We start from the raw sequence: 12,998 nt of genomic DNA, 5'->3' as shown, positions 1-12,998 counted from the left end.
CCCCAGTTTATGTACTGAGCATGACGTCACATGGTATGGAATATCCCTTTGGCCAGTTTGGGTCAGCTGTCCTGGCTGTGCCCCCTCCCAGCTTCTTGTGCACCTCCAGCCTTCTCAGTCATAGAATCATAGAATCATTTAGGTTGGAAAAGACCTCTAAGATCATTGGGTCCAACCGGTGACCCAACACCGCCATGTCCACTAAACCATGTCCCTAAGTGCCGCATCTACATGTCTTTTAAATACTTCCAGGGATGGTGACTCAACCACTTCCCTGGGCAGCCTGTTCCAATGTTTAACCACTCTTTCAGTAAAGAAATTTTTCCTCACATCCAATCTAAACCTCCCCTGGCGCAACTTGAGGCCATTTCCTCTCGTCCTATCACTAGTTACTTGGGAGAAGAGACCGACACCCACCTCGTTACAACCTCCTTTCAGGGAGTTGTAGAGAATGATAAGGTCTCCCCTCAGCCTCCTTTTCTCCAGGCTAAACAACCCCAGCTCCCTCAGCCGCTCCTCGGTAGAGCATGGGAAGAGCCCTCAGTCGGCAGAGCATGGGAAGCTGAAAAGTCCTTGACTAGTGTAAGCACTACTTAGCAGCAACTAAAACATCGGTGTGTTATCAACATTATTCTAATCCTAAATCCAAAACACAGCACCGTACCAGCTACTAGCAAGAAAATTAACTCTATCCCAGCTGAAACCAGGACACTGGTAAGTAGTGTTTATGCAGCCAGATGATGAGCATGTTTTGTTGCTGTTGGTTTGGTTTGGTTAGTTTTGATTTTATGGTGAGGTTTATTTTTAGCTGGACCAGTTCCTTCATCCAGCTTATCAAGATGCTATCTGAGTTTTAGTGCTAGCACAGAACAGACAAACAGAAACATGGGAACATTGTGTGGGGGAATGCAGAATTGCCCCTTTCAGAACACACCACGCAGAATGCCATAATGTCATTAAATCGGTCTTTGATAAGTAGCAGTAGTGTTTCTCATCATTTGACTATGTAAATGGTATAATGTGTGAAGCAAAATAAATATATATATATACATACACACAGAAAGGAAGTGAAGTCTTGAAAAGGGTATGACTGCCAAAACAAATTCCTATTGATTACATGCATTTGCTCCTTGTTTAAGAAAACTGAAGGTATAATAAGAATATACAGTTATTAATCTATTCTTTGTGCATATTCTAGACATGTTTTCTATAGTTTGTAGTTACACAGTTGCACTGTTGAGCAATTTACGTTTAATATACAATACTTGGTGGAGTTTTTTTTTAAAAACTGTGTTTCTCATACCACTGTAATTTCCAGTAATTTTGTTCATGTGAGAAATAAAATTTTTCAAAATTGTCAATTAGTTCCTAATGTATTAAAAAGATAAACTAAATCAGCAGTAAATGTTAATGCTGCTTTATAATGCATGCTAGACATTGAAAGCCTAGTGAAAGACTTTTCCTCTCAGGTAACTTTTAATGTCTCTCATATACAGGCAGCGTCCCGCACTTGGTGAGTGCTTAGCATCTCTTGCAGCAGCCATTCCGGTAGCATTCCTTGAACCTTCTCTCAATCATTACAACCCATTGTCTGTCTTCAACACAAAAAGTGCAAGAGAAAGAGCAAGTAAGTACTGTTCCTCATGAAAAAAAAAAAAAAAAAAATTGCTTGCTCCTCTCTAACTAATAGTAATAGAAAGAAATTGTAATAATGAAAAAAAAACAAATGTATGCCTCAGTAGAGAACTCCTACTATTGCTCTTTCATTACTTGTCATTTTAGCCTTGCTGTGCTTTGTTGAGACTGTGTTAATATTGTTCCCTTTCTCCTACCATATTTGGATATTTTTCTGAACATGGTGTTTGAATTCTTTTCTGAAACTGCATACTGTAATATTTGAAGCTTAGTCGAAGATCATATCTACATTACAAAAATTTTTAGCAAATTGTACAATTGTGTTCTCAGTAGCAACATGCAAGAGGTGTAATATCTTATTTATGTGAACAGGAAAATTATCTACATCTTTTGTTGTCTTACCAGTACTCCAATGCAGTTTGGTATAGGGAACTCCTGACAGAATATGGCTTTGATTCCATGAAACCTTAATCAAAGGAGCATGAGTCCTTCTACATAGATTTTCTTCACTTGCTTCTCTCCCGACTTACTCTTGATGGACTTTTATATCTTAAAGTATTTCAGTATTTTCCTCATTGATCCGTGTAAGAGTCATTACCTGCCAAAATCATTGTTCATTTAAACAACAAAAAAAAAATGTAGGTAGATCAATTCCTTACACTTCATAAGTTTTTCCATATAAAAGCAGTTATGGAAAAGCTTGTGCTAGCCCTCCCTTCCTGTCAGCTCTACTTTATAGAAACAGTACTGGCGGAAGAAGAATTTTGCTAGAGTGACTGGCATTAGATTACGATGGGTTGTTAACTGCTGAATAAGCACCCTTGAGTTTCTAATACAAACCTCTGACAACTGGAATTCTTTCCTGGCATTTTTGTTGAGAGATGGATGTGCAGAGTTCGTGAACTAGGTACAGTTTAATTTTAATCTCACCCATAATTTTGGGCTGTTTGTTTCTTTTTTGCTGAGGTGGATTTAATCTTTTGCAAATTGACGTGAAAGTTGTGAATGATTATGGAAACAATGGCCAGAGTTTGTCCAATATTGATATAAGCTTTCAGCTCTGCACTTTTACATAGCTGGGCTACTCACCAGATAATTGCAGGACACCTTATGGTAAAGCCATACCTTTATGGCAGCTATTGTCTACATCAGTGCTGTATGCACATCATCAGAAAGACATAATTTATGAGATGAGAGACCTGTGTATACCCCAAAGTCTTACTATAGTTATGTCTGCCCAAAATGGTGACAGAAAAAAACCTGAGTGACAATGTTATTTGTATTTAGGGTTTAAACATAGATGAATGTAGATGTTCTCTTTTATTTTGTTAATTAATCTTTTGCTTTTCTACCCTTACTTGCAGTTTTAGGTATGCCTGATACAGTAGAAGAGATGTGTCCAGAGATCCCTCAGCTGGATGGACTAATAAAGGAAATTAATGATTTAGCAGAGTCTGGAGCAAGGTATACTGAAATGCCTCATGTAATTGAGGTTATCTTACCCATGCTATGCAACTACTTATCCTACTGGTGGGAAAGAGGGTCTGAGAGTGTTCCTCAAAGTGCTGGGCCTTGCTGTACAATGATAACATCTGAGCATCTGAGCATTATTCTTGGAAACATTCTGAAAATCATTAACAACAATCTGGGAATAGATGAAGCATCTTGGATGAAAAGAATTGCAGGTACTGTAAATATTTTAAAAGAGTAATTGTACCTAATAATATTTAATTTCTTTGCTACACCTTACCGTATTACCCAGTGATATAATAATAATAAATTGTAATTAAAAACAGCAGGAAAGAAAGATAAAGAGTAGATAAGTAGTAATAAGGGAAAGATATTTTATTTTTTAAAATTTTATTATTATTATTTTAATGCATATTGTAGCATCACTGTAAGCAGAGAGCTTTCTATACAACATAATGGATTTTGCAAATCTTACCTTCTCTATGCACTGTATAAGAGCCTTAGCATTTAATTTGGAGTTGTGAATTCCATTGATTTTCAAGACACCTAAGAACTGAGTATTGCAGCAGAGGTTATAAGTCCTGTGAATTCTGTTCATGAAATATCAAGGCAAAAGGGAAAGAAAGTCTATATGGTGAAATAATCCCAGGAGTAACCCAAGTTCAGAATTAGTTGCTTTGCCTGAGTAACTGTGCCAGCTATTAAATGAGCAGAAAGATTTCTCAAAATGTCCTGTAACATTTAGTAGCTAGCTAGCTAAAGAAATTTACTGTTCCCAAATTTTATCATTCATCTTAAACAGTGTAAGAATATAATATGCAATAAGGTGGTTCAAGAAAATCTATGTAAAGGTAATAATTTCCTGCTAAATTTTAATGCCCCATTGGTACTGGGTTTTCAGTATTATTTTAAATACTGGAAGATCTTTAATAATAATAAGGATTCCATTAAAATTCAGTAAGAAGTTTGCTGCTTAATTGTAGAGACCACTGCTTGCAGTTTTGTAGTGGCTGCTTATCTACATAAGGAGATAATATACTAGTGTGGTTCTTGCAAGGATTTTTGACTCAGGTGGTCTGCATTTTATCACTAATGCTTGTACAAAATAGATCTATGATCTTGAATTAGTCATTCATTCTCTGCATTTTGGCTTGCCCAAGGCAAAAGAGCTAAAGGAATTCTTCCAGAACACTGTCTTCTGACTATTTTCTGACATTGTATACAAAAAAACCCCCCCACACAAAAAACCCCAACAGTATTTTTGTGAGGACTTTGTCTCAATCCCTACTTTGTTTAGGTTCTAAGTTAGAGACATGTGACTTGACAAAACCATGGTAGTTTAATTGACATAAGACTGAAATACTTACAATCTGAATTCCCAGTAACTAGCTTTTAATCTCTCAATACACACAGTTGTTACAAAGCTATATTCATAGTGTTATTAATAAATTTATGATGCTCCAGAAGGATGTGAAGCACTATGACCTTTATGTTTTCTAGAACTGCAGAGTTCATGTTAATATGATGAAAAACATCAGTTGTGCATTAATCATAGGATTATCTATATTTTTATGTATAGTTTATGCTCAACCCATCATCAGCAAAGCCAGGCCTGATCTGCTCAAAACTCACTTTATTCCAACACTGGAGAAATTGAAGAAGAAAGCTATAAAGGTCGTGATGGAAGAGGAGCAACTGAGAGCAGATAGTAAAAGTGACACCCAAGAAGCTGAGCTACTCATTCTCGATGAGTTTGCTGTTCTTTGTAGAGACCTTTACGCCTTCTATCCAATGTTGATACGTTATGTAGACAACAACAGGTAAATAAAAACTAATAATTAAACTCATACTTATTAGTTAATGTACTGGAGTCCATGATCAGATAATGAGAAAGAACACAATGCATTTGATCTTATGCTGAGAATCAGATCCTGAGTATTTTATGATTCTTAACTTATAGAATGACGTACCTTGAATCCACACCTTTTTCTCACATGCATTTGACTTATTTGTTTGTATTGTAACTGCATTATTATCATTGAGAACACATATACTGAGACTTGTTATATATGCTACCGCAGCCCAATGACATTAAAAATGAATATGCCTTTCAAAAATTAAAAAATGGCTAAAACCCTTAACTGTTAATGAAGGGGTGAAAAACTATTTTGCCTCAATTGAATCAGTCTATTTGTAGATAATACCACAGAGATGTTAATCTTTTATGTTGGTTTTTTAAGACGGAAGTAAAAATGTTTTGGACAACAGTGTATTGCCTTTGGAATTATCAGAAGTTTTTCTCCTCAACCATTTACTGAAGGATTATTCTGTGCCTACACTTTCCCTTTCCTTTGTCCCAGAACATGACCCCAAGGTGTTTTTCAGAAGGGTATCTGAAGTATCTATAGTATCTCAGTATCTACAGTATCTTAATCCTATCCTTAACAACATTGTTCTTCTGTACACAATCATTGTCCACTTACATTTTTTAGGTGTTAGTACATATTAGGCTAGTTAGGAGCATTTTCACTGCATGCATGATCATTTATGCTGAGAACCAATTTACACTGGGAATTATTTGCTCTTTCTAGATGAACTCAAGACTTTACTATGTCAGACCAGGAAACACTTTAAATTTTTAAAAACCACAAATTTAACTGGGCTGTGGATAAATACAACTAGAAAGATAGAGTTAATGAGCATAAGTTATAACATAGTAATTCCTTCCATGTCTGCTGTCAGGTGCCCACTTTATGTGCGATCATATTAATGCATTTTAATTTGAGACGTTTAAGAGGGCTGTGTCTGTTACTTCATTTGCCCAAGTTTTTTGAGCATCCTTGTGCAGACAGACCCAGACTGAAGTTGTATTAGTTCCTGGATGACAAAAATAAACCAATTGAAGCAGTCAGTCCTTATAGCTCTACCCACTCATTCATTTCCCTGTACTCTTCCTCCCCTTCCCATTATAGTGTTCTGTTTTGGATCAACACAAAGTTTTGATAACAAAGTTTTATTATGGGGGGAAAAAAAAAAGAAATAGATAAATACTTGGAGAAAGAGTTTCGCTTTTCAGCCAGGTCTGTTTTCTAGTCTGGTTCACAGAATAGGCACAAAAACATGTGTTGGCACTATGGGGAGGAGGAGCAGGCAGAAATAAGTGGCCAAGAATTAGGAGTTTTGTTAGAGATGAGTTAAACTGCCATAAAAAATGGTGTCTCTAAACATGGTCATGGAAAACTCATTAAATTCCAAGATTAACTATACAAATGTAACCCGATCTATTAAATAGAGTTTGTTATATTCGGTTGTCTTATTTTAAATGTCTTATTTTAAATTTCTCTTATTTTTGCAATTAGAGCCAATTGGCTAAAGAAACCAGATGCAGATTCTGATGAACTCTTTCGAATGGTAGCTGAAGTTTTTATCCTGTGGTGTAAATCACATGTAAGATAAGATGTATACTTTTTCTTCCATGTCATTCTATATTTAAATATAAATGTGGTACATGCAGATGAATTAAACTTCTGGTGATTTTTTTTTTTTCATCTTTAGAATTTCAAAAGAGAAGAACAAAATTTTGTGATTCAGAATGAAATCAACAATTTGGCATTTTTAACAGGAGACACCAAGAGCAAGATGTCTAAAGTAAGTTAATAAAAGTTTGTGAGTCAGTTAAATCTTCAGCATGTGTCTAGTGTGTTGTAAGAAGGCTCTGAAAATCTACTCAGATTGCAGCTGCTGTGCTGGTAGAAGAAACAAAAAATAGTTTTGCTTCTTGATGATAGACATGACAACTACTATGCAAAATATAGGCTATGTACCTTAAAGTTACTTATTAAATGTCTGCTACGTAGTCAAAGACACAAGATTAAAACAAAGGTCTTGATCTGAAAAAGATACACGTATAAGAGAATATGGGTTGCAATATATAATATGGGTTGTTGATCTTTCAGGGGAAAAAAAAGGTAGACTATTTGATAAAAACAAGTGAAGAAACATTGGTTGCCTCATCTTTTTTTGTGAATGTCAACTTTGATGAAGGAATGCTGTCTGCATATACCTCTTTATTCACATACAGCATGCCACATGTGCACTGTTTTTCTTGGTTTTTATTAATAACCACATTCATTTCTTTTTTGCTCATTTTCAATATGACAAGATGCTGACATGATGGCTGGAAAGTACATTTGTCACCTGTATAATAGAGAAAGTGCATGTTATTAAGGTAAAATATGCTGCTTTGGCATTAGCTGAGGAAGATTGCCTTACTCAACTAAAGCCAGTTGAAGTCTAACTCCAAATTAGTGTTGGTAAATGTAGCAAAGAACCCATTGTTTTATTCATATTTGTAATGTGTTTGGAGTAATCATATTTTGAAAATGTTCCAGAGAAGTGGCGGGGTTTATTGTTTTGTATTTCACTATATTTTGATTGTCTGTAACCTAGCTACTGTAAGTCCAACTTTAGACAATAGTGAGTCAGATAAAATGTGCCATTACATTTCTTAATTCTCTTAAAAAGTGTTTGCTTCTTTTCTATAATATTTTTTTAAGTTCTGTAACTTGGTTAAGCCAAACCCTGATATTGGAAAGTTTACAAGCAAAAAGAACAGATTTTCTGCTTGTCATTAGTTCATAACTGGCACTGAACAACAACGCAAACTTTACAGAGAATTCCATATTTGGAGAAAAGGAAAATTTTAATGTGTTTTCTTGTTTTCAAGATGCAGCTCCTTGAAACTGTGTGATAGAATTGAAATGTTTGTATTAGCCTCATCAGCAAGATCAATAGTGGGCACAGTCCAGGCTATTTGACGATCAATTGCACAATAACAGAGTCTAACACGCAGCTCTGTACTTTTATCATATGGCAATCACTACACATACATTCAATACGTATACTTCAACATTTATACATTAGAATTGGCCTGAGGAGCCAGCAATTAGGTGTAGTTTTTTTAAAAACATGCTAGATTAGAATCAGGTGATTCACATTTAATTTAATATGTGTCTCACTGCAGTATTGATAATAGAATAATATGATGTAAACTGTTAGTGTCATATTTTAGTCAGTCTGGCATGGCAGGAATGACAAAACAAATCTTTACAAAATTAAGAATAGGTATCCCTCATGCTGCTCCGATTTGGATAAAATCACAGGAATTTAGCATCAAGAATCTATATGACCCAAATTTGAAAGAGTTTGGTCTTGGGATTGCATTTTCAAATGCTTGTTGTGTATATTTAAATATACAGATATATTATGTATAAATACTTGCATAAATATATTTATACATAACAGAGATGTAGATGCATATGTAAATGTGCTTTTCTTCATATGGGTATACAGTACAGTATAAATTTTTTTATATGCATATAATTTTTGTAAGCATATTAATATCAAATCATAGTGTTCAAGGAGACTGTGCATGGTTGCTGCTAATATAGGAAGAAATAAAACATTGTATTGTTCATGACTGAATAGTTTATTAATATGGTACCATACCTGCAAGAATGATTGCAGAACAGCTGATCATTTAGATAGGCATTTGCTTCATGATGACTTAAATACCATGATACAATACATGAAGCATCTTTTAGAAGTGTTGTATTGGTTTTCTATATATGGTTTCTACGCAGGAAATTGATAACATTTCATAATATATGATGTAAGTGCTCTAAAACCAGTGCATTCATTAAAGCATACCTTTAGATCTGAATAATTTTTTTTAAGACTGTATAGTTTAGAATAAACAAGAAATTCTCTAAGTAACTGAATTTCAGGGTTTCTTACAAGATTTGATACTTATTTATATCCTCAGAGAATAATCAGTAGAGGACATTACATTAGGGAACATTATTTTTATAATTCCTTGCTTTAATGTTAACATTCATCTCAGGAAGTAGTATGCTAACAGAATAATGAACACTTTCCTCTTTATCACCAGTTCCTCTTTATTCACATTATTTTTAGTGGAAACAATCATATCCAGTATTTATCAAGCATGAGAATGTATAGATAACTGTGAATATGAACATTGACTATTAACAGTTGGCCCAATTCAGGGTCTCTTAAAGCAGTAAGGCCTCATGCCGATCTCGGACTGCGTTAGACAGCTGTCTGTCTTACAGCAGAGACACTTAGTATTTTTCCTAAGATACAAGATACTGTGATAGTACTAGTGTGTAAGGTGTGATATATCATGTATGGAAGGTTCTATATCTTTACATGCCATATGCAGAAAAAAAATATGCAGAGGATGAAGGATTAGGATTACATTATTTATTGGTAGCTAATAGCAGTGGTAACAAATGACTCATCGTTACAATCAATAAATTGAGTAAGTACCTATTGTATTTTGATTATACAATATTAACTTTGTTAATATTTTCTTAAATAAATGTATTAACAGCTGAGCAAGTCTTTTAATTTTTCTCTTCTAAAAAAATGGCAGCAGATTGCTCGGAGGGGAATGGTAAGTTAGAGAACTTTCAGTCTGAGAGAGACTGGTAATTTAGATTGCATTGAAATAACAGATTTGTGATAGAAGTGTTGAAATGGAGAATTTAAACACATTCAACTCCACTAATCTGTTATTTTTGAATCCTTCATAGGTTTGTTGATAAAATAGCATTTTGATTAAGACGCAACGATGTCCTATTGTGTTTTACAGCTAATTGGTATAAAAGACTAAACATATACATTCACATGTACATAATAAATGTGTAATACATATGTGGGCAATTTTTCTGTGTAAGTTTTGGAATCTAAATGAATGTGTGGCTGGATATATAACCTCAGTTGTTAAACATTTGCATATCCTACTGAAGTTTTATTTGACTGGGCCTCATTATTAATTTTTTTGTATCTATTTTTAAAAAACATTTGGATAGACCTACTATAAAAGTTTGAGGCAGTCATGAAATCCAAGTTTGTATTATGAAAGAACATCGTGGTTTGTGCCCATTTGTAATATGTAATACATATTATTTGCAGATTTACAATAATTAGAGGATTTCATGTTAGTATTGTCTGCAAGAATTTTAGATCTCTTCTTTGAGACTATTTCAATTGCATAGAATACATTTCCTTTAGATATACTATGGTAAATCATGAGTGGATTATTTTTATGGTCATCTCTAAGAAATGAAATATAACTAAAGTTTTGTCCTCACTTACCTTCAGTGTATATCTGCTGAGCCATGTCTGTACAGCATCCACATATTTCACACAATTGAAATTTTCAATTAAAATTTGCTATTTGTCTGAGTAAGGTATTGAAGATTCTAAGATGCTTAACACTTAATTTGATGATTAGTCTTTCAGTCTTTCTTAACTTGTAGCTGGTTTTCTTCACTATGTGATATAAATATAGTAGGATATAAAAAGAGATTTTAATAATAGCTTGGCTTCAACATTTTGAGGCTAATTCAAGTATCACAAGAAAACAAAGTTACTATTATTACTATCAAAGAAGGGGGGGGCTGGTTTGTGTTTATGGTTTTTTCTGTTTGTTTTTAACCAACCATTTTCTATAGTATTTTCCTGTGCCTGGTCAAGGATTCTTTTGAGTAACAGTTGAATTTTTTTGCCATTTTACCATAACTACATGATTTTGTTGTTATCTTCTTAAGATTGCCTAACACAACGATAATACAGCGTTGACTATGGAATACATGTTTATTTAGGTGTATTTATGGTATTAACATAATAAATGGGAAAAAAACCTGTGTATGTATGAGAGTTACAGTTGAGTTTATAATAGTGTTCTCAAAATGCGTACTGCTGAGAGTTACGAGCTAAAGTCAAGTTTTGTCTCAGGCTGTCTTCAAAACAGTAATGAGCTCTGCAATGGGAAAATACATCTATAAATGAAATGCTGCATCTTCACAGTGGTAGTTTGATTTCCATTTCCAAACATAATTTTTCTCAATCATATTTTGGTGGGGAAAAGAGGTAGGAAGAGTTATTTTGGTGCAAATGTGAATATTTTTCATTATTGGACTATCCAGAGTTCCAGACACCTTCTTCCTTTTAACAATATTGGGAAAAGATGCAGTAATTAGTATATTGATATGCTTACTTACTACATGTACTTCCTTATGTGCCGAAGCAACAAATGGTAGTGCTGAACAGCAACAGATAAATTCAGAAGTTCAATCATTTAATAAGGATTAAGATAAAAATTATTTCACTAAGATCTCATTTGATTGTACACTTACAGTCTATTGTTTTAGCTACAAACTTATAATATTTTTATTGTCCTGATAAAGCTAAGTTTATTACTAACTTGTAAAATTATCATCTTTTCATCTCTTTTACTTATGTTTTTTCCCCTTTATTTTTCTTTCATACAGGCCATGCAAGTAAAGGTACAGGTCAAAGTGCATGATGTGTCTTTGTTTTAGATTTAGAGATGATCAGGCTCCAAGCATTCTTTCCATTGATCATAGCAGTGGCGTCACAAAGTGAAGGCCCAGGTTCCACCTACTATAAATTTTCTTCGAGTTAAAGTGGCAGTATTTGACCAGAGCAGCTGAAATTCCCTTTGGCACTCTGACATTTTGCTTAATGTGAAAATGTAGTAAAGTTACCTTTTGTAATTATTTAGATGTACATTCTGCCTCTGCTGTCTTTCTGCATTCTGATTCTTTTGCTAATATATTGAAGCAGACATTGTAAAAGCAATACCTAAGTAGAGTTGTCAGAAACTTGTATTTGGCTTATGATATTCAAGAAAAATATATGGGAGAAATGTGCTATAACCTATACCCTGTCTGTAGATGAATAGAAGATTGTATTAGAACCAATAAGTTTAAGTAAGATACAGAGTTCAAATCCTACCTTTTTCCAAAATTAAAATGATCTTTACTAAAGACGTGAGGTGTGACAAAGCTTTTGAATAATCCTTGTTTCTTTTATGTATTTAATGTCTTCAAAGCTTTGTCTCCAGTGAACCATAGTTCACCTTCCTTTGCATCATTCATATTACCTTTTTAAAATATGAATTTCTAATATAGATGAGTACTTTTTGACGTATGGTGTGTTCTTCATTGGTGAAGCAGAATGAACAGCAAAATGGAACATAAAACCGTTTCATCTTTCCCTTCACCCTGTGTGCTGAGAAGCACACATGATGCTGTGAAGAGTTTTTAATTAATTAAGTTGGATGCATAAGTTAATATATGAGCAGTTGTGTTAAACTAATAGACCTGATTTCATGCTTTGCTATTGTCAAACTTCCCCAGGTATATACAGTAGGATTTAATGAATGCTCTCATTATAATCTCAGAGAATTGAAGGTTTAAGGAGGATTGGAAATAATAAAAATATTAATTCCATCATCTTAACCAGTTTATAGCTGATTTTTTTTTTGGTATAAATAAATTCTTTCTTCTTTTTGATTGTATATTTAATTATTACAAATCTACTGGAGAATCTGTAATTCTTTTTCTGTGTATGTTTGTTGAAGAAATGTCCATTTCTGTGTTTAAATCCTCAGACAAGTAAGATCATTATGTGCTGTTAGGCAGCCAGATTATATCATTTTTCTTGTTGAGGTCCTTTTAGCACAGTTAATTATTTAGGCAAAATATATCCAATTTAATGCTCTTTAAATATGAAATGAAGGTATTGTGTTTACTCATATAGCTGCATATTAGAACTGAAAGAGACATAATTTTATTGTCATTTAGATTTCTGTCTGTGCCTCTACTTATACATTTATCAGCAGGAGTTGTGAATTCACAGACAGCAGAATTTGATGGCAAAGGCAGAATGGATCTTCTTTTCACGTTTTAAAAATGTTCAGGTTTTAAGGTTCACATATCTCGTTCATACCTAGTTATTAATCTCGAAATAAAGAAAATTGGATGTGTAAAATGTCCTCA

General features: G+C 33.8%; 1 protein-coding gene across 1 annotated transcript in view; it reads left to right on the top strand.

The window, feature by feature from the left end:
• RYR3 (ryanodine receptor 3) overlaps positions 1-12,998 on the top strand; it is a 269,121-nt gene that overhangs the window by 206,449 nt on the left and 49,674 nt on the right. The window contains 5 exon segments of the mRNA XM_009320984.1: positions 1,497-1,627; positions 3,000-3,320; positions 4,685-4,925; positions 6,465-6,552; positions 6,661-6,753. Coding sequence (XP_009319259.1) covers positions 1,497-1,627; positions 3,000-3,320; positions 4,685-4,925; positions 6,465-6,552; positions 6,661-6,753 — 874 coding nt within the window.

This window comes from Pygoscelis adeliae, unplaced genomic scaffold (genome assembly GCF_000699105.1).
Source record: "Pygoscelis adeliae isolate BGI_AS28 unplaced genomic scaffold, ASM69910v1 Scaffold3, whole genome shotgun sequence".
In the NCBI taxonomy this organism is placed as follows: Eukaryota; Metazoa; Chordata; class Aves; order Sphenisciformes; family Spheniscidae; genus Pygoscelis; species Pygoscelis adeliae.
Note: the sequence above shows the minus strand (reverse complement) of the source record. Positions and strands in the feature narration are given on the sequence as shown.